The sequence below is a fragment of the Nelumbo lutea genome, chromosome 1 (assembly GCF_056320005.1).
Source record: "Nelumbo lutea isolate HS-2025 chromosome 1, American lotus-T2T, whole genome shotgun sequence".
NCBI classification, from domain to species: domain Eukaryota; kingdom Viridiplantae; phylum Streptophyta; class Magnoliopsida; order Proteales; family Nelumbonaceae; genus Nelumbo; species Nelumbo lutea.
In genome coordinates, this window is record NC_142684.1 from 175202755 (window position 1) to 175224595 (window position 21841).

The following is a 21841-nucleotide window of genomic DNA, read 5'->3' on the forward strand; positions in this document are numbered from 1 at the left end:
TTGTGGTCATCCCGTCTCGATGGGTTGATGCGTCAAAAGTCGTTTTTCATCTGGAGGGCACCATTTAACATGATGAACTTTTCTTTGGATGAAAATGTTAGATTGATAGGAACTTAAGTCCATTATCGCACGAAATCGGTTGCACGGTTAATAATGTAATTTTTATTACATTTTGTCTAAAAAAAGTAGACAGCATATAAGAAAGTTTCGGTTAAAGATATTAAAAAATTGTAGGCCGAGGTTATTATAATTATCTTTTTCTTTTTTTTCTCAAGTTAGGGCACTTCTCTTGTAACCAAAATTATTGTTCTGGCACTTACAGGCCTGGCCTAACACGTGAAGGAAATATCGTCCTTTTCATAATCTTTTCTTCTCTTTCCCTTTGAAGAGATATCACATCGCCTATGTAAAGAGACATGCTAAGTGGTGGTGAGTTGAAAGTGACAAAGTACCCCTCCCCCCACCCAAACAAATAAAAAATAAAAACCTGAAAAATATTTTTCTTGACAACTCCATATAGAGCTTGTTTTCATGCTTTTCCACATTCAACACACAAACATATTAGATGTGTTGATGAAATTGTATCAAAGTGGATATGAAACATCATACACCAGATTCGATCAAGAGCCCCAAATATGGCATGCGTTGATATTTTGTATGGGGGGTGGTTCCATGTGCTCCTTCATCCAATGGAATGCCTTGTGCCACTGCGTTTTGCCATTTATGTCTCATTTGTCACATGGCAGCTATATTGCATCAATGTCATGATTTCGATCATAGATAGACACATACATCGACGTCCACCTGAAATTAGAGCAGCTCCCACTTCATCTATCAACCTAAACTACATCAATATTGCTAGGGGTGTTAATGGATCAGTTTTGGATTGGACCCCATTCAAATCAAAATTAATTTGGATGGATTGGATGGACCAATAAGACATATTTGATTGGATTGAATTAAAATCCAATCCATTGATATAACATAATACTATAGGTATTAATGAATCATTGAATTAGACTGATCCAAAATGGTCCACACTATTGATTGGATAGCATTAGACCTGGTCCATATCTAATGAATTCATTGGATCAGATCGGATCGGAACAAATTTAGTCCAATTGGCACCCCTACATATTGTTACCAATAAGGTAAATTTGGTCACAAAACAAATACGGCCCAGCCCAACTATTGTATAAAGTGTAAATACCTGATGACTTGATGAGTGATGGCCAGCATTAGTACATGTAATGCTTGTGCTTTTATCTTAGTAGAATCCTTCTGATGAAAAAAAATAACAGAGTTGACTGGCCCTAGGTGGTTCCAAACTTTCAAATATTGATCGATAACCAGCTAATCTCTCCCAGCTTGATCTTTGGGTGTTTGCTGATTCCACGACCACAATGTTAGTACATTTGGTTTGACTGTATTGTACTGAAGACAAACAATAATACCCCTAATTAAAATCATTATGGAAGGGTATTTTTGTCTTATACATATTTTTCTTCAACAGTCACTGTAAGGGAATGCCTTCTTCAGAGACATAGCATATACCTCTATTGGTCAAAGTGCTTTGTGGATGTTACAATTTTGGGTCTAAATTGATATAGCCATTGAATTCTATCCCGTAGTACAATGTATGGCAAATAGCACAAATATTGGGCCACAGAAACACCCCTGGTTCTTAGTATTTTTGTCTTATAGATCGTTGACAATGACTCATTATCATCTAACATTTCTCAACTATAGCATCGGCTACATGAATCCTGTTTTGCCCTCCTAATCTGTTCACTGCATGGGTGCTTAAGTCATTTCTCGTTACTTTCACCGGAGACCTTTTCATTTTACTCCCAACTCTTTTAGTCATTTGAAGTTTGAACTTAATAGTAGATCTTTTTTTCTCACAAGTAACGGGTGTTATAGATGGTCTTCCATGAATGTGATCAAACCATCTTGAGGTCCATTTGATTATCATTTGGTTGGAGCCATTTCCTCACCCTCTTGGGAATGGGAATCCCGTTTTAGTTAAATTCTGATTCCAATCTGAACCGAACGGATAATTAGAATAGACCATTTCAGTTCTAGTTCTGATGGATTCTGATTCTAATTCTGACTATGAACCAAATGCACCCCTTAATTTACTTTCTCTCATTTTATCTCCCATTAGAGCTATTATTATGTTCATTTGTACCATTTCATGTCTAATCCTATCCTTGCTAATTTCAGTCACACTTGTTTTTTTAGCATGTTATTAAAAAAGTACCACGGATTTAACAAATGAATGTACATTTTTGCTATTCCTTATCTTTGTTTTACTAAACTTTGTCATTCCATTTATTACTCTTCAAATATTTTTTTTCCTTGGTCAGATATATAGCTTAACTTTCTTTTTCTTTTTTTTTTGGCTAAAGCGAATAGGGTATAGCCCTTTCACAAATCCCCAGAGCCCTTCAATGCTGGTAAGTAGGGAAGAATTCAAATTCATGCACTACAACTAACAGGAATAAATAGAAAAACAGCTAGCGCCTTTGGCCAGATGCCAGATGACTAACTGTGACTTGGAGTTATGAGAACTGATGCTCTATCAATTAATTATACATGTTTTGAATGAAGACATATCCCTTTCGTTGCAATTCCAGGTTAATACAAAATAGAGATTGATTTCATCTTTTTACAGAAATGGTAATACACTCTCAAACAGACGTAAATGGTATGGACCATAGAGCTAGCTTAAGTACATAACATGCTTAACCGCTCACAGTAATTGTACACCCCATGTCTTTTATTCGTAGCAAAAAGAAATTGAATTCTGTCGATCAGATTTATATTGGATTCTCGAGTTTAATATTAAATAGCATTAGTGAATTCCGAACTAAAAATGATGATAATATTTTGAATAATGCAGTAGCAATGTGTGCAACCTCATGTGTCCACGCTTAAATAAACACCAACCCCCTTACTCGGTTACTCCCCCCCATACGTATTTCCATCCGTGTTTGATTTGATGTTCCCTCGCTCATCCCATCCCATGCCCAACGGGGCTAAAACTTGAACGCGTATGCTTATGATTGAGGCCCGAGGGGGTCTCCCACCTTAGACGTCAAATGGGACAAAATATACCACATCCATAAATCACACTCAAATTCCGCTACACACTAACAAAATTTACAGCCGTCGCCCAATGGATGGAGAGGCCGGGCCCAGCCCAAGTACCCCATTCCCCTTTTCATACTGATCTCACCTTTCTATTCTCCCCCTTTAATCCACATCTATGCAGTAAAATCACATTCCCTATTTTTTTCAAGAGCATCTTCGGGGCCCATGATCCTTTGATTTCACGACACATTATGGAGGCCTCCGACTGATTTTTCTTTAGGTTATTGGCCCGGGCCCAAGTTTTTGCCGACAATTGCTCACCCTTCATCTTATGTAAAAACTAAACCCAAGGAGGAGTGATCTCCAGAGTGTCGAGTCCAGTTTGAGAAGAAAACAAAGTAATAATTAAATGGGTACAAAAACAAGATGTATCACCACACATACATGGCGACAATGTAACAAGTGCTCCAAAGGAAGGGTCATCATGACCATGACCAATGACCAACACTGTGTTTGTCTCCTTTCTCCTACGTATTAATGGTTGCCTAGCCTAGTATGCCTGTATCTTTCGTAAATGGCCAAGAGGACGATGCCAACCATGACCGATGAAACGGCGTTAACAACCCCTTGGCTTTACACTAATTGAGGAAAATCGGCATTCATTGAACATGCCCCTTCTCTCTACAAGTAATATTTGTTTACAATGTTAAAATTTTCCTCCTCTTCTTACTCTCCAATGTTTGGTTTCTGCTAGCTAGGTTGTATGAAAAAAATCTCAATCTCCCTTTTGCTTTTTCCTTTTTTTTTTTCCCGCTTAAAACGGGCTAATGGGTATCTTTAGAAAGATGAAATTTCAGAAAGTAAACCTTAGTTAAAAACAAGCTCTCCCTTTTGATTAGAAGATCGGATTTCTATGTTTGGTACAAAATGTGAAAGTCCTCGATAAGCAAGAAGAAGAAATAAAGCTAGGAAAAGGAAAAGATGTGTGCTTTGGTAGCGTGAAAGAAAGCAAGTAGGGTAGGGGTTTGAAATGGTGTCAATAATATCGATTCTTCTTTTATCATTGTGACTTGTGACAAGAGAAGATAGGACTACATGTAATGTAGTTATGAAATCTAATAATATAATATATATAGGGCTGTGAAGGACTAGCACTAGGGCTTACTTGTAAAGGATCTTTGAGTTGAGGGGACAATTAATTCAGATCCAATTCTGCTGGGCTCTCTTCATATGCAGTATGAGGTGGAGGAGGGATCTTCCTAGGCCTTTATACAGTGTTTTTAACCCGTTATTGATCTGGTTAATTGAACCGTTCATACCATCACCTGATCAAGATTCTGGATCTGATTCTATTAAAACTTGTTATTCAGTCAAAATTATTGACTTGGTAGAAAACCGCTCAACCCAGGCGGTTCAACCATTGATCTGTTCAACTCAGTCATCGGGTCACAGGTTGTACACTCAATGCATACAAACTTTTGGAGGTCATAACTTTACACTTCAATGTTTGACTGGGATGATCTTTATTTTGGGTAACTTTTCAAGATCTATGCATTCCAAGCCTTACCCCCCTATTTTCATTAAAAACTCCTTTTTTTTTACCTCAAATCACAATTTTTAATGTTTTTATAAACAAAAAAAATTAAAAACATAAACTAAATAGAAAATAATACATATATCATATCTAAAACATAATTATACATTATTTATTGATAAAATATATGTGTATATACATCTATATATATATTTAAATATATAGATGCTGATGTGGCATGGTCTGACCTGTTCAACCTAGACAATCGAATCGGTGACTTGTGACATGGAGGCAAAAACAGTTCAGCCTCCGGGTCAGTTTTTAAAGCACTGACTTTATATATTCCGATGTGGTCCGTGTGGCCTAGCACACGTGTTAACCTGTGAAAGGCTACAGAATACATGGCTGTTCTTCCAATAGTTGTCTTTTCGGCCCATGTGAGTGAGTCCACTATTCTTGGCCCTATCCAATTAACCACATCACTCACTAATAACTACAAATTAGGTCTGCCTGCAACTTTATGTCCCTCAGGGCCTTTACAACACATTGCTGCTTTACACTTTACGCTAGCCAAAACTTATTAAATAAATAAAAAGGTATTTTATTTCAACAACGCCAGAACTTGGCCGATTATTAAGCCCCTGTTCCACAATATCATACAGCTCACCAATATCGAGCATTAAAGCATGGTTTCATGGTTTGCTGAAAGGACTAAGATGGGGCAGTTAACTACTGCTGTCTTCTTCAATGAACTAAAGCCCAAAGTATTTAATACTGCCAAAAACCTTGAATAGGAAGAGCTTAATGAAATTTATTCATGTGCCCATGTTTCTTCTAGCTTACTCCCCCCCTCTCTCTCTCACACACACACACAGAGGCTGGAATTTTGAAAGACTCGGATATATTAACATCAAATCTGCCTCCCTGAACTTTCAAAACCACACCAAGAAGCAGCAGTTGCCATCTCAAGGAGACAAGGACAAAGCATGGGTTTTATTTCCAGAGTTGTACATTTCATCCTTTTAGTGATAGCCATACAGTGTAAAGAAAGTCCAATAAACAAGATAGAGAAGCAACTATCTATTTTCAAGACAAGGAAATAGTCATACTTGGTAGGAAATTCCCACTTTGGAATATATACAGAGTTACAGTTCACAAGAAATTCAAAAATGAGATGTAGTTATTCTTACAGTGGGAGAGACCCCCCACCTCCCAAAAGCACTGGAAGATGATTGCTTAGGAACAAGACAAAGAAAACAGTCAAAAAAAAATAAATAATAAACAGGAATACCATACAAGCAGAAATTTTTAATGAGAAGAGCCTGTCACTGTTCGTCTTTATTAACCTTGATCTCTATGAGTTCCTCAATAGGCTGGCGACATATTGGACACTTGTTGGATTGGAGCCTCAATGCTTTTGCACATTCACTGCACATACACTGGAAATGCAAACACCATTGCTCAGCACAAATGCAGAAGACATTATGAACAGTAAAAGGAGAAAGAGAAAGCAGAACCAGTGGTAGAGGACAGTTTTATGCTGTGCTAGTGGCTTCCATATGTTCCATTAACAATGTCTCCAATACATTACAAATTTGGTAATTTTAAATTTGGAAAATAACAGTAGGAAAAAAATAAAATAAATCCCAAGAATAATAGCCTCCTAACCTCTAGGTCTGATAATCTGTTAGACAAAAAGTTACAATATCTCATTAACAAGTTTCCCTTTAGGCATTTATTTCTGTGCAAAATGGGTACAAACAAAGTTTGCCTGTAAAAGGGGCAAAAATATAGCTGACATATTTCAGAGTGAAAACTTTTCTTCACCTTCTATGATGAACAAATGGAACCTTGATGATGGGAAAAAATAAATTTATCAACCAGGCCGTGAAGGAACTTTTTTTCTTCAAAACAAACTGAATGTTTTAACTGATAATAATCAAACCTATTGATCAAAACTGCAAGTGCTTTAATTTGGGAGTAACATATTTCTCTGAATTTAAAGGCATTCCCATTTCCTTCCTTGCCTTTACTTACTAGTGTTCCCTGGATTGATTTTTAAAGAACTCAAATTTGCACTACAAACTTTTAATCAGTTCAAAACAAAAAATAAAGGATAATAAAAAATAGAAGCATATAAGAAGTACCACTCAAGTCACCAAACCAGCCAATGAGTGAAGATAAGATGAGAACACACCCATTGAGTTAGAGATGAGAACACTACCACGTTTATCATTCATTCATTGACTTGAAGAAGAAAAGTTTACAATTCTTTGTTTCTTTTATTGTCCAAAACTTGGATATGGTAGGATTCTGAAAATGTACTCAAGAGGGTTCTCAAGAATTCAGCATTACCACTGACCTATGAACCTTTTTTCCCAAACATCAACCAGAAAATGGTTCAGATAATGCAGTTAGATCACTTTTAGGTCATTGAAAATTTCTGGGCGACTCTTAAAATGGGGATTACATACCTCCCCACATATGGAAAATTCATCAACACATAAAAATGGATTAGATTCCTAGTATGGTTCTGAATGTGTACTCCATAAGAGGGTTCTCAAGAATTCAGCAATTACCACTGGTTTAGTGGTTTATGAACCTTTTCCCCCAAATATGAGCCAGAAAATGGTTCAGACAATGCAGTTAGATCACCTTTAGGTCATGGAAAAGTCCTAGGTGACTCTTAAAATGGGAATTACATCCCTCCCCACATATGGCAAATGCACCAGTAGATAAATGGATTAGATTCTTAGAAGTGAGAAAGATGATTTCTCACCATATGTCGACAAGGTAAAATGGCTGTATCCTTTGGCTCAGTCATGCAAATAACGCACTCTTTTCCTGGATCATTGTCATCAAAGCCCGCTTGTGCTGAGTTGCCAATTCCATAAAGTTCACGCAACTCATAGCGAACCCCATCAACCCACAATATCTGCCTAATCACTCTCACTTGGAAACAGCCCCTATTGTTTTTCTCTAGGACAGCTTGAGTAATCTGTGCATGAGGTGATGTTATCAATGGCAGAGGTTGAGTAAGATGTTCATCTGTATCCTGATGTAGCAAGCATGCTTCAGCAGAGATAACAAGTGGGAATGTGTCTTCATTTGGTGATGGTTTTGCAAGATCATCTAACTCAAAAAAACCAAGGTCTATGCCAGTTCCTGGAGGTTGACGGAATTTCTGTCCCAGTCCCTTCTGAAAAGGCACTCTTACAGGCATATGAGCCTCAGGATATAATGCACTAAAACTGCAGTTTGTCCCTTCCTTGGCAAAGTAAAATATGGTGATACTGTCATTGAAAATATAAAACAAAGAGAAAGCCATCAGATCAGATATGAATTCAATAAATTTGTATCAAGTGTGTAAAGAACTAATTACAAAAGATATTTATCAAAAAAAAAAAAAAAAAACTAATTACAAAAGATGTACATACAATGACCACCCAAATTAACAGGAAAAAACCGGAGTTTGTTTCATACACCTAGTGCTTATTGTGCCTTCAATTTTCGCCTTCGTGATCCAGATTCCAAGTAACATACAAACAAGTAAATTTTGTTTGGGGCTTCAAAAAGATGATGGCTAAAAACTAGAAAGAGGAGACACCAGTTTCAAAATTTACCAGATTGCATGCATATTGGAGCAAAATCAAAATCAGGAAAACAAATCATGGTGCAAGGATTGTAACTTCAAGCAATAAACCAAACCATCATACTCTTGGAACAATATTTTTTTCAAGTGCTTACCATAAGTGGAAATAACTAGCAACCAGTGTCTTTGACTTGCCTAGATTATAGGCCTAATGGTCTTTTAATTTTCAACAAAAGTTTTATCATGTACCAAGATACTGCTCATTTACCATAATCTCCATGGTGTTCTTCATCCTATACTAATTAAACAGACTAACTGTTGACCCAAACATCCTGGGTTGGCTACACAAATCCTATCTAGGGGTGATCATGGGCTGGGCCAGGCAGGCTATGGGCCTACTCCATTAATTAAATTAAATTATAAAATTTAAAGATCTATAATATTTTATATTATTTAAAAGTTCAATATTATATGCATAAACATGGGCCCGAGAATAAGGCAACAATCTCTCCCTCTTCATTCCTAAATACACCCTCAATACCAGAAGGTCCAGGATTGCCAAAGCTGCTGCCATTAAAGTAGAGCTTTATGAAGCCTTATTCTGGGGGCTTCCAGTCTACAACAGGTTTGTCCTTAACCGAAGAAGAATTTGCAACAGATTCCCAGTTTCTCCGTATGTCATCAAAGGAGAAAAGTGAGAATAAATTCAAAGTTTGGCCCAGCTAATAGCCCTTATTAGCAGACATTCCCAAACAGTATCTACATCCCTTTCTTAATCATTAAAAATTCTGTTATTTCTTTCCTCCCAAACTGTCCATACTAAATCAGCCCTAACACATCTCCATAAAATTCTACCTCTTCCCTTAGGCCCCTAAAAGTTGTAGGGTCGAAAAGCCCCTGATTTGCAGAGGCATCATCCACCTACCCCCAAAAATACCAAAAATTTCTCCAAAGATACACAACAAAAGGGAAAGAAATTAGAAGATGGTAATAGCTCTCTCCATTTGCTTTGCAAGGAAACACCAGCTTGGGGAGATGCAAAGGTTAGGTCTTTTCTTTTGTAGGGTATCCAATGTGTTTAATTTCCCAAGAGAGGCTTCCCAACAAAGGGCTCCAACTTTAGGGGGAGTTGTCTTAGACCAGACTTCCTTCCAAAAGAAAGGCTGAGGGTTAGGGACTGAGCACAACACAACTGCGAGAAAAAAGACCCAGAGAGTTGGGAGTCCAGATTCTAGCATCAGTTTTAGAAAAGTCCAAACAAACAGTGTCTAGGGATTTGGATAACAAAGCAGCTTGATCAAGTTCAGAGTCTCTTCAATCTTTTCTAAAACCTAAATTCCAACTAAATCCATAGGACTGGGAGAAAAACAAATCGTTGAATGAATTCACTTTTATAAAGGAAGAGGTCATATAAATATGGTTAAAGGTCCTTAAGGGTGGAATTACCAATCCAGGTGTCTTCCCAAAAGAGAATCCTATCACCAGTACACACATCATACCTAATAAGGTTGAGGAATTGGGGAAGGATACAATGAACGACCTTCACGGAGAGTTTAGAGTAGCCCGCCGAAACACTCCAGCATCCCAACCATTTTCTGCATAAACCATACTTCCCACCACCTTATGCCAAAGCCTCTCTTCCTCCCTCCCTCTCTGTCTAATGGCCATCTCCAAAGCCATTTACCCAACAAAGCTTCATTCTTCTTCCCTATATTGCCTAACCCTAAACCCCCTTGCTCCTTACTTCTACAAACTAGACCCCATTTCACCATGTGATCTTTCCTTCCTTCACCAGGCTCCCACAAGAAGTCCCTCATGATCTTCTCTACTTGCAATCCCACTACGCAACTCTTTCCAAAGTTGATCTTCAACTTAGAGACAAATTCAAACAATTTGGTCACCTGCTTCAAATTGCTTGCCTTTTGAGCATCAACACTTTCACAAAAGATAATTGTATCGTCAATGAACTGCAAATGTGTAACAACTGTGCTCTCTCTCCCAACCCTCCAACCTTTAAATAATCCCAACCTATCAGCTCTTACGGTATGACTACTGAACACCTCTGCTGCCAAGGTAAATAGGAAAGGAGAAAGGGGATCCCCTTGCCTCAAATTAGAGGTGAGCATTATTCGGTTAAAACCGAAAAACCAAATTGAATTTCGGTTTCGGTTTTGGTTTTTAGAATTACAAATTCAGTTAACTGAATAAACCGAACTTTAGTATATAATACGTAATATATAATATATAATATGTAAGATTAATATATAATATGCAACATATAATATATAATATATTAAATATTTATATTTTAATATATTAATATAATGAAATTTGATTTCATAATATATAATATATATTGTATGTTATAATATATAATATAGAATATATTATTAAAATTCGGTTTTAACCAAAATAACAAAAAAACGAACCAAAAATTTCATTTTCGGTTGTTTCGATTTTTCTAAAATTCAGTTTTGGTTTTGGTTTTTATTTTTTTTCAGTTCGGTTTTTTAAATTTTGGTTTATTTCAGTTTTTAACCAAATGCTCACCCCTACCTCAAATCTCTAGTTGTTGGGAAAAAGTCTCTGACCACTCCATTAACTAGGACCGAATAATGGCGTGTCTTCAAACATCCTTCAATCCATCCACACCATCTCTCCCCAAACCCAAGTTTTTTCAAAGTGTCCAAGAGGAATGACCAATCAACCATATCATAAGCTTTCTCCAAGTCCAATTTACACACAAACCCTTTCTTTTCCTTTTTTTTTAAATCCTCTACGCATTCATTAGCTATCAAAATTTGATTTGTGATCTATCTACCTTGAATGAACGCCCCTTGGGAGTGGCTTATCAAACCAGGAAGGACTTGCTTTAATCTTAAAGACAACACTTTGGCCAAGATTTTATAGATGCTTGTTACCAAGCTAATTGTTTTGAAATCTCTCAATTGATTGGCACCTCCCTTCTTAGAGATTAAGGCTAGGAAAGTTGAATTTATTCCTGACTAATAAAGTATTCCTTAGCAAACTCCTCAGAGATTGCCCAAAGGTTTGCTTTAATTATCTCCTAACAATCCTAATAAAAGGCCCTAGTAAAACCATACGATTCTGAAGCTTTAGATCTATCCATTGAAAACACAACCCCCCTTATCTCCTCCAAATCGAAACCCCTTTCCAACATTCCTGCCACAATCAGACTCAATCTTGACCAATCCTACCCTTCCAGAGTAGCACCCACATGCTCTTGTCTTTTAAAAACTGATTTGAAATGAGCCACAAACAATTAGCAATCTCTTCTTAATCAACTAAAGTTTCTCCATTTACTTTTAATTTCTCCACAAAATTAAAAGTATTCCCATTGATATCCTAACATTGGTTGTTGCCCCTCATACATATCCTTAATTAAGTCTATACATCCATTTTGAGCCCCTTTCTTTTCCAAGAGCCACCATATTATTTTTGTTTTATAGGAAACAATAACTTTCATTAGAGAATTGAAAAGATTACAGGCTTACCACCCACAAAATGGATGGAAAAATAAAATCAAAAACTTACAAACAGGCCCAAAACAAAGCCTCCCTAATAACACCTTGCTTAGCTAAAGTGTCAGTGATTCCATTTTCTGACCTTCTTACCCATTTAAGATGCACCCCAATCTCCCTTGCTAAGCTAATAATCTCTCTTAGAGGCTGTCTAAGAGACCACACTCCCAGGTTTCCAGCTTGCATCCACCCTATTACCAGCTTGGAGTCTCCTTCCACTTCTAATTGTTGCATTTCCCATTGTTTTGCCAGTTTCAAACCTTGAAGTAAGGCCATTACTTCTGCCCTTAATGAATCTCCCACCCCAATTGGGCTCGAGTAAAGGGCCAAGACTTTTCCTTACTCGTTTCTGTACACACCCCCAACTCCCGACTAACCTGGATTACCCAAGGAGCTTCCATCAAAGTTTAGCTTCACCCTGAACTGAGGCGGTGGTACCCAACAATCTTGTATCACAGGGGAGGAAGGCAAGGATATAGCTATAGCACTCCAGTTTCTAATTAAGTTAGATGAGGAGAAGTCCTTGAAGAGATGATGTACTTTTAGCCAGTGCATAACCTTGATGGTGACAACCTCCACAAGTGCTTCCTTGGATTTTTCTTACCCTAGGAAGATCCTATTGTTTCTCTCTTCCCAAATTGACCATAGGATGGTTTCTCTTGTTATTCTCCACATTATCTTGCCTCTTTTCCTTGGTTGTCAGAAAAAGCTAGAGTCAAAAAGGTTCAGCACACCCAAGGGGGGGTTCCATCTGTAACCAAACAAAGAAGAGAACCAATTCCACAAATAATAAGCAAAAGGACAAGAAATCAAAAGATGAGTCACTGTCTCACCATTTCTTAAGCAAAGGTAACAGTCATGTGGGGAAAGGTTCCAGTCTGGCCTTTTTCTTTGAAGTACATCCATAGTATTGATTTTTTCAAGAGCCACTTCCCAGCAAAAAGCCCTAACCTTTGGCGGCACAAGAGAATACCAAATTTCTTTAGCAAGAAAAGAGACTGACACAAAAGAAGACTGAACTAAAGCGTTGAAAAAAGATGAATAAGAGAAAGTCCCTGAAGAGGACTTTTCCAAATTCTACTATCTAGGCAGGAAAGATCTAGGAAAACTAAATTCAACACAGTGAATAACTCATCTACAGAAGCCAATTCTGAATCCCTCAACCCTCTTCTCAAACCCAAATCCCAAGTCCCCTTAGACACATGAAGTGAGGAGATGGTTTTGAATTTATTTAGGGAAAGAGAATACATTACCGGGAATCTATCCTTAAGGGGGGTGTTCCCAAGCCAAAGATCCTCCCCAAAACAGAATTTTATTACCTAAGCACACATCAAATCTATGAAAGACTGAAAGGAAGACAAGACTCCAGCAATTGCTTTTTAAGGGGAGAAATGAGAAGCCCTAGGGTCGACGCCAGCATCCCATCCATTAGTTGCCATCCCATGAATACTTTCCACCACCAAGTGCCAAAAATTGTCCTGCTCCAAAGGAAATCTCCACAACCATTTTCCTAACAAAGCTACATTTCTTAATTTGATATTGCCAATGCCTAACCCCCCACTTCCTTTTTCCTAGAAACTACTTCCCACTTCACTAAATGGTCCTTTTTTGAGTCACCCGATTCCCATAGAAAATCTCTCATGAGCTTTTCTAACTTGTTGGCAACCTTGACAGGAAGCTTAAAGTTCGACAGAAAATACATCGGAAGGTTGGCTAGAGTAGACTTTATTAAAATGATTCTACCCCCTAGTGAGATATAATTTCTCTTTCACCCTCCTAGCTTCTTAGTGAATCTTTCTAAAACTGGGTACCAAAAGTTTTCTGTTCTAGGATTTCCCCCCAGGGGCAAACGTAAATATATTAGAGGCCAACCACTTACCTCACAACCTAAAGCCCTAGCCACCAATTGCACTTCATCATCCCGTAAATTCACCCCCGCTACACAACTCTTGTTCCAATTGATTTTCAGATTGGAGACTCTCTCAAAATGCATCACTACCAATCTCAAATTATCCATCACCTCAATTCCCCCTTCACAAAAGAGAATGATATCATCCGCAAATTGTAGGTGAGTAACAATCACTTGTTGAATCCCAACTCTCCATCCTTTTAGTAGATTTCTTGAATCAGCCCTAGAAATCAAGACACTTAGGACATCCACTACTAAGGTAAAGAGGAAAGGTGACAAAGGGTCTCCTTGTCTGAGGCCCCTCTTTGCAGGAAAGAAGTCCCTAGTTACTCCATTCACTAAGATTGAGAAGTGACAAGAGGTAATACAACCCTTCATCCACATACACCACCTCTCCTCAAAGCCTCTATTCTTCATCACTTCTAGCAAGAAGTCCCAATCCATTATATCATAAGCCTTTTCTAAGTCAAGTTTACAGATCAGACCCTTTTCTCCTTTCCTTTTTTTTTGTAATCCACACATCCATTAGATATTAAAATTTGATCAATAATTTGTCTCCCTTTCACAAAGGCCCCTTGATTCGGTGAGATTAAGGAAGGAATGACTTTCTTGAGTCTTAGTGCAAGAACTTTAGAAATGATCTTATAAGACTCCCAATCAGACTGATCAGTCTAAAGTCCTTGGGCTGAACTGCAGGCACCTTCTTAGGGATCAAAGCTATGAAAGTAGCATTTGCACCAGCATTTATTTTTCCTCTTTCAAAGAATTCCAAGAAAACCTTCACTAGGTCATCACCTAAGATGTCCCAACAGTCTTGATAAAAATCCATAGTGAATCCATCCGAGCCCAGGGCTTTTGATCTTTCCATAGAGAAAGCTTCCTCTTTTATTTCTTGAACCTCAAACGGTCTTTCCAGGGGTTCCAACAATTCCCTTTCTCCAACATGCCACTCAAAGTCGGTTAGAAGCTCTCTTACTCTACCAAGGCTATCATAAATGGATTTAAAATGCTCCACAAAAGCTTTTGCAATCTCTTCCTCTCTTGTCAACATTGCCCCATTCCATTCCAAACTTTCCACTTTGTTCTTCCTCTTTTTTCCACTTGCCAAGCTATGGAAAAATCTTGTATTACCATCTCCTTCCTTCAACCACTTGCATCTTGATTTTTGTCTCCAGCTTATCTCTTCTTTTCTAAGAATTTCCTCCAAATCTTGTTTCAACTTCCATCTCTCTTCCCTTTCTTCACGCCTCAATCCTCTCTCTTCCTTAGCAACATCAACTTCTTGAATCTTTTTACTAAAAGCTTCCTTTCTGTCTTCAATTCTACCAAACTCTTCTTTGTTCCAAGCTTCGATCCTGGCTTTTAGCTTTTGTAGCTTCTTATAAAATCTATATCCCTTCCATCTTTCTAGGAACTTCATCATATGCCTTTTTCGGATCAATGCACACCATATGAACATCTTTCTTCTCTCTAAACTTTTCTATCAATGGTCTCCAAAGAAATATAGCTTCCATGGTTGGTCTCCCTGGAACAAAGCCAAATTGATTCTCTAATATACTTGTTTCAAGTTGTAATCTTTTTTCAATTATTCTCTCCTAATGTGTAATAGCATAGTTCATAAGTTTAATCCCCCGATAGTTATTACAACTTTGTATATCACCTTTGTTCTTAAATATAGGCACCATACCGTTGTTTCTCCAATCATCAAGCACCTTCTTTTCTTTCACTATCTTATTGAATAGCTTGGTTAGTCATAACAGGCCTACCTCTCCCATACCTTTCCATACTTCTATTAGAATCCCATTAGGTCCTAGTGTCTTTCCCTTCATCTTATTTAGTACCTCTTTTACTTCAGTAGATCTAACTCTACGAAGGTACATATTATTTTTAACACTACTAGTATTGCTAGATTCTCCTCCATTAGCACCTTCTCCTTGTTTTTCATTTAATAATTTCTGAAAATAGCTTTTCCATCTTTGTCATATCTTTTACCAAGATTCTTTGATCTTCATCTTCATCTTTTACCAAGACTCTTGTTAGTTGCATCAATCAATGCTGTAAATTACCATAACCAAATGGTCCTTATTGCTATTTATACTACACTAGTTTCTGTCATCCTTTTTTTCATAGTACCTTTTTTCAAGATAGGATAGGGGGTTGATTATTGATTAGCAGTTAATAACAGTGGGCATGGAATTTGATTTGTCTGGGATTCACTTCCCCCCAGACTTTATCAACTGAGAAAGTCAGCATCCTCTTATTCAGAGTTCAGAGTATCTTTGTTCAAGGTCAGAGAATGCATAAAATTGTCACCAATTGGGATTACAGAAAAGTTTCCCAGTTCAAAGCAAAGGGACCATCTATGCTGCACCATACAAAATATTTTCTATTTCCTATTTTCTTATGGATATTGTTAGTCAATAAATCCACTTGTGTTCTCATATTATATTGCTCCAGATGCAAGCAATGAATGCAATTTCAGTTGTGAAGTGAGATGATTATACTATAGGAGAGGAGGAAAAAATGCTACCATGAAAACTACCAATTAGAAAAATCACTTGACTTGAGATATGAATAGATGCCAGACTTTTTTTCATATTCTTTATGATGCATTTATGTATATTTAACAAATAAAATCTGTGTTTGTTACCATTGTAAATTTTAACCACAAAAGGCAAAAATACACAAGAAAGTAGGTTGACGGATTCACTATTAAGTATAAACAGAATGATAGCTTTCAAGTAAAATCTTGGGCTTGATAGGATAAATAATTCAAAAAAAATTAAAATAAAAAGTTACACTTCTCAACCAATGGATCAAACCTAGAATTTGGATTATATGGATTAAGACAACAAGGAACAATACAGCCTTTCCTCTAAGGAAAAAAAACCTCAACTAAAGCCAAGGAAATATGTTGGAAATGTTAGATGGAAATATTGTAAAAATCATAGACATGGGGGAAACATTGTGAGATATGTGGAAATATGCAATGGTATTTTATAAATTGATAAAGAAGCATAAATACATCCCTTTAGATTATTATCTTGTCTTAAACCAACTAAAGTTAATAGTCAAAGTAATATGCAGTGAAATTATCCTGTCAAGTGTAGACTTTAAAATTCAAGTTAAAACTGCATAATAGAACAAGTACAAGCAATTTTCTTTCTTAATATTTCTTATTGTTTATTGATAGTTTCAACATGAAACTTAAATTAATGTAGCTATGATTATTTTAATACTTATTTGTTACTAATAATAAGTACATATGATATGATATGATATGATATGATATGATATGATATTATATTATATTATATATGTTGCTTAATTATTCTTGTTGTTTATTTGTATCTGAAATATTATATTTAAATAAAACGAGAGAAAGTAAACTGAGGTGGTTTGTCCACATGCATAGAAGACCATCTACAGCACCCATTAGAAGAAGTGATCTGTTACAAGTTAAAGTGGCTAGAAGAGCCAGGGGCAGACCAAAAGGGATTTGGGTGGAAGTAGTGACTTGAAAATGGGTATCAGGATATGGAACTGAACGGAAAGGAATGGCAAAACAGGACTCATGTTGTGGACCCCATATAGTTAGGACAGGGCATTGATGATGATGATGATTACTATGAAAGAATATTCTATGCATGCATATTTTTTTATTCTAAATTGTAGTTAGTTTACTCTTATATATTTGTCTAATTTATATTAAATATTGAACATAAATTAGATAATAGCTATTTTTGTAATTTATTTGTTTTTACTGAAAGGAAAGTAAACTGAAGAAAGGGGAGAAGCCCTGGAGATTACGGAGATGGCCCCATCAAAGAGAAAGGGTTTCCAGTATAAGCTATACATAGCATATACAAAAAATGATCAACCAGAAAAAGTCAGACAGGGTCATGGCCAATAATTTGACCCCCACTGATTACAAAAATGCTGATAAGAGGACCCACTGAACTCCTTAAGGGGTGACCACTTTATAATTTATTTGTTAATAATATAATATTTATAAACATGTTTAATATTAATTCAGATTAGCTGAACATGATGGATGCTCAGTAGGAGTGGAAACAAAGATAACGCTCCACAACCAGTAGTAAATTCATAGTTCCACTGTGAGAGTAGTGGGGCCCGTGTATTTTATTACTGGTGTGGAGAGTTATCATTGGTTCCACAGCCTGCAGAACAGCCATTGCGTTCAGCTAATCCTTTCTGGTTCAATATATAGATTTTTCTAATTTTAATTTTGATTTCTCATATTACATTTTTCTAATTTTATTTATTAAGTATTTCTTATTGTTTATTCACATTTTGAATGTGAAATTTAAACTAGAGATCATTATGAATATTTTAGTAACTTATTTGTTACTAATATAAATACATAAAATTATATATCTTGTTTAATTTTTCTTGCTTTTTATCTTAAATATTACATTTAAATGGCCCTTATCCCAACTATATGGGATCAGCTACATGAATCCTGTTTTGTCATTCAGTTCTATTTAATGAATGTCATATTTTATTAGGTCTAAAAATTTTCATAGAACTTCATGCAATGAAATGGGCCTTTTCTAATTAACTAATGATTCCACTTAAGTGGTTTCTGGTGAGGATCTAGAAAATTTTTCTAGACCTTCATGAATTATAGTTTCTTTAGTGTTAATTAAGATTTGATTTGTGTGGTTTGTTTTGTAAGGATCTACAAACTTTTTATAGACCTTCCATGTACAACCGCAACACCCTTGTAAGTTATAGGTGAGAGTTTGAGGCTTGGAGGTTCGTGGCTGCTCTGCTTTGGTTCCCGGACTCAGCTGGTTTGTTCTAGAGGTTGTTTTTTGTATTGGTTGCTGGTTTTTGTGGTTTTCTTTTGTGCTGGCTGGGATGTTAGTCGTTTGGGGGCCTTTTTGTTTGGGATTTGGATGTCTGTTGTTTATTTGCTCTTATGGTGGTGTTCTCTCAACACCGTCCTAGGTTGCAATTGTTTTTTCTTTTTACTTGTAAAAAAAAGTCATAACTATATGGGGTTTACTGTTCACATTTCCGTTTTCATTCAGTGGGAAGGATCAAAGACTGTTCTGAGGCTCTAAGCTGATTGAAGAAGGATGAGGAACTTAGCCTCCAGAAGCTGATTGAAGGTTACCCATTTTAGTAATCTAAATAACTGCCTTACAACAGAGAGCAAACTAATTTGTAAGCCATAAGATTATACAGTGATAATTGAAACTTCTATCTATCCACTCCACCTCTTTTTTTTTTTTTTGTAAGATGTCACTATCTTCAAAATTTCAGTTTATTTTTCCATAAAAGGTTCCACTTAACCAGTGTTTTAAAAGATGTGCCTAATACACACCTAGTCTCATGGTCAAGGCTCATTTTTGTGTGGTTGCCACACCCAAATCCAGGTGCACCTCACCTGGCTTATTAATATTTTTGATGAATTAACTTTAATTTAATGTTGAATACATCTTTTACCATATTGTAGGCTGTACCCATGACGCTTAGAGTTCAAACAGTTTAGCCCATGTAGGACCTAAACATAGAAGACTACAACCTTAATGTCAAAAATGTAATACTCTAAATGCTTATCTAAAATAAACATAATACTCTGATCAATCTAGCTAATTGGCTTTTTAAAATGATAAATTTCTTTCAGAATTTAGATTTGCATATTCCCATATATCATCATTAAATTTTCAAAATACCTAACTCAGGACAGGGATTCCCAAGAAGCTTTTATCAAAATTCAACTTAATCCATCACCAGTACATAAGCTACTTTAGTTACTTCAACTACTTTAAATAGTGCCCCCCTACAATGTTCACACTTTAAAATGAAAGAATCAATAATCATGCCTGCTTCACAAGCAGCATATGGGGAATGATCTATACCAATCATCAAAGATTGTTTATTGTCTTCCTTTCCCAAGGCCCCAGTAAATGGTGATAAAAATAATGCAACAAAATACTCCGCTTGTATCCCCAACATGAAGAACCTGATCAGTTCCATCTTTCATGGAATAAACAAACTGCTTCTAAATCAAACAAAATAAAAATGAAACAATGGGTGATCAACTATTCAGCTGCTTTGTACATGATGCATCCATTCCATGTGCACTTAACAGTGATTACTGAAATAGTCAATTATATCAATGTAACATTTCAAAACTATAAGAAGATTGCAACTCAACCAATAACTAACCGATATAAAATCCAGATATCAACCACATTCAGAAACATAAACGAAATGTCCACCACCAAGCACCACCTTTCTCCTTATAAATTTTTCTTTGTTCAGCAAAATGTGTGTGTGTGTGTGCTGATGGGTAAGCAAAAGAGTATATTTTGCACTGACAGTTTGTTTTATTTTGATCTGTGTTAGTTATTTTTTTTCACCAGTCTAATTGATTTCAAATGTGAATATGCAAGTTTTCTTGAAATGGACTCTTCAAAACCCTAACCACAATGAAAAGTTGAATAAACTTAAAACCCATAGTAGGTTTCCCCTCCATAGCCAACACAAATCAAATCACATAAACAAATTAAACAATCAACACCCAGATTCCAATTACGCCCATTACAGGAAAGGAAAACAAAACTGAATAATTTAGAAACAAAATAGCTCATGAACTAAGGTTTCGAAAAGGACTCTTACCTTCCGTCGATCAAAGAGTCAAAAGTAAAAGAAACCAAATGGCAATCTGGGTTCATCTGATCGACCTCAACTTTTATCGTATCCTTATGTACATTTACATCGTTCCTAATCTTTTTGGCACTCTGATGGTCAACATAAGGAGGAGGAGGCGGGGGCGGCATTGGAGCTCCGGGGGGCCGAATTCCATGCCACCCATTAACATGGTTATCGTAATAAGGGGTATGATTAGACGGCCCACTGTATCCGCCGGGGTTATATCCACAATAATGATAGAATGACAAATGAGGAGGTGGTGGTGGTGGTGGGAGTGTATGATAAGGATTCTGGGGTGGATATGAGTGTGCAGGATAAGGGGCGTTCGCAGCGAAAACATAGTTAGGTGGTGGTGGCGGCGGTGGTGGTGGAGTAGGAGGAGGAGGAGAAAGTATAGGAGGGTTTGAAGAAGTATTAGGTTCTGAAGCAGCAGCAGCAACAGAAGTAGAAGAAGAAGAAGAAGAGATGAGTTGTGAAGGAGGTTGATAGTTGTACCTTCTTCTAGCGCTCCATGACAGCCCCATGTTTTGGGATCTGGAGTCTGTAAAGAGAGAGAAAAGAGGGGAAGAGAAGAGAAGAGGTAATGAAGATGAAAAATAAATATACGAGGGGAGTAGACAAAAATACGAGTCTGAAGAATGAACCGAAGAATCAAAAAAACTTTTTTTTTTTCACAATCGTTGTGCAGTAAAGCTGACCATCACCACCCACACTCCAGACCCAAACTCCCCATATCTCTTTTATCATTCATGATTTGATTGATACATGTGCCATCATTTTTTTCTTGGACCCACCTAACTACCTCTTAAGAGATCTCGCAAATCTGACAATGCATGATTAGCATCATCAAGATCACCAGTATCGGATTAGATGGTCTGCAATTAGAGTCGGCAGTCCTTGCCAAGACTAAGTTTTGACTATTGACATCTGTAATGGCCAATCTTGGATGAAGACTGAATCCATTTCTAAAATTCTAATTCCAACTACTTGTTTTCTATTTGCAGGTGAAGTTAAAAATCAAAATAAAATGCTCATGGAACATGGATGGAGGTTTTAATCACGAAGGGACCCACATATTTCTTGTCTAAGGTTGGATTGGAATCTTTATAACAGCTGGGCCGGTGGGCCCCGCCCCGCCTGTACAGTCGTACGTCCCATCTGGGGAAATTTATTAAAGTCATAAATTAATAAGTAAGAAGGAAAGGAAGAATAAGATTCCGTGCGTCGGCGTGAAGATGAAGAGAATAGACTGAAAAGAAGTTTTCAATTCAACGGTGCAAGGTAGACATTGTACCATTGTAAGAAGAATCGAACCTTCTTTTTCTTAAAAAAGCATTTTCTTTTCTTTTTCTACCGAAAAATCTGTAAGTTGTATGTTAGAATAAACCAACCAACAACGCAAGGGATAGCTGGATAGGATCAGGATGGCATCCGAATCCAATAACACGTTTGCGTAATTTCACTGTAGCTGGCAGCTGCAG

General features: G+C 36.8%; 1 protein-coding gene across 1 annotated transcript; it reads right to left on the bottom strand.

Annotated features, from left to right (window-relative positions):
• Positions 1-5713: 5713 nt before the first annotated feature.
• On the bottom strand, positions 5714-21345 carry LUL4 (RING/U-box superfamily protein). Its single transcript, XM_088960874.1, has 3 exons — positions 20328-21345; positions 7410-7923; positions 5714-6069 (listed from the first exon to the last, which is right to left on the bottom strand). The coding sequence occupies exons 1-3, from the start codon at positions 20882-20884 to the stop codon at positions 5956-5958; spliced, it is 1185 nt and encodes a 394-aa protein (XP_088817000.1). The 5' UTR covers positions 20885-21345; the 3' UTR covers positions 5714-5955.
• Between the last annotated feature and the right edge of the window lie 496 nt (positions 21346-21841).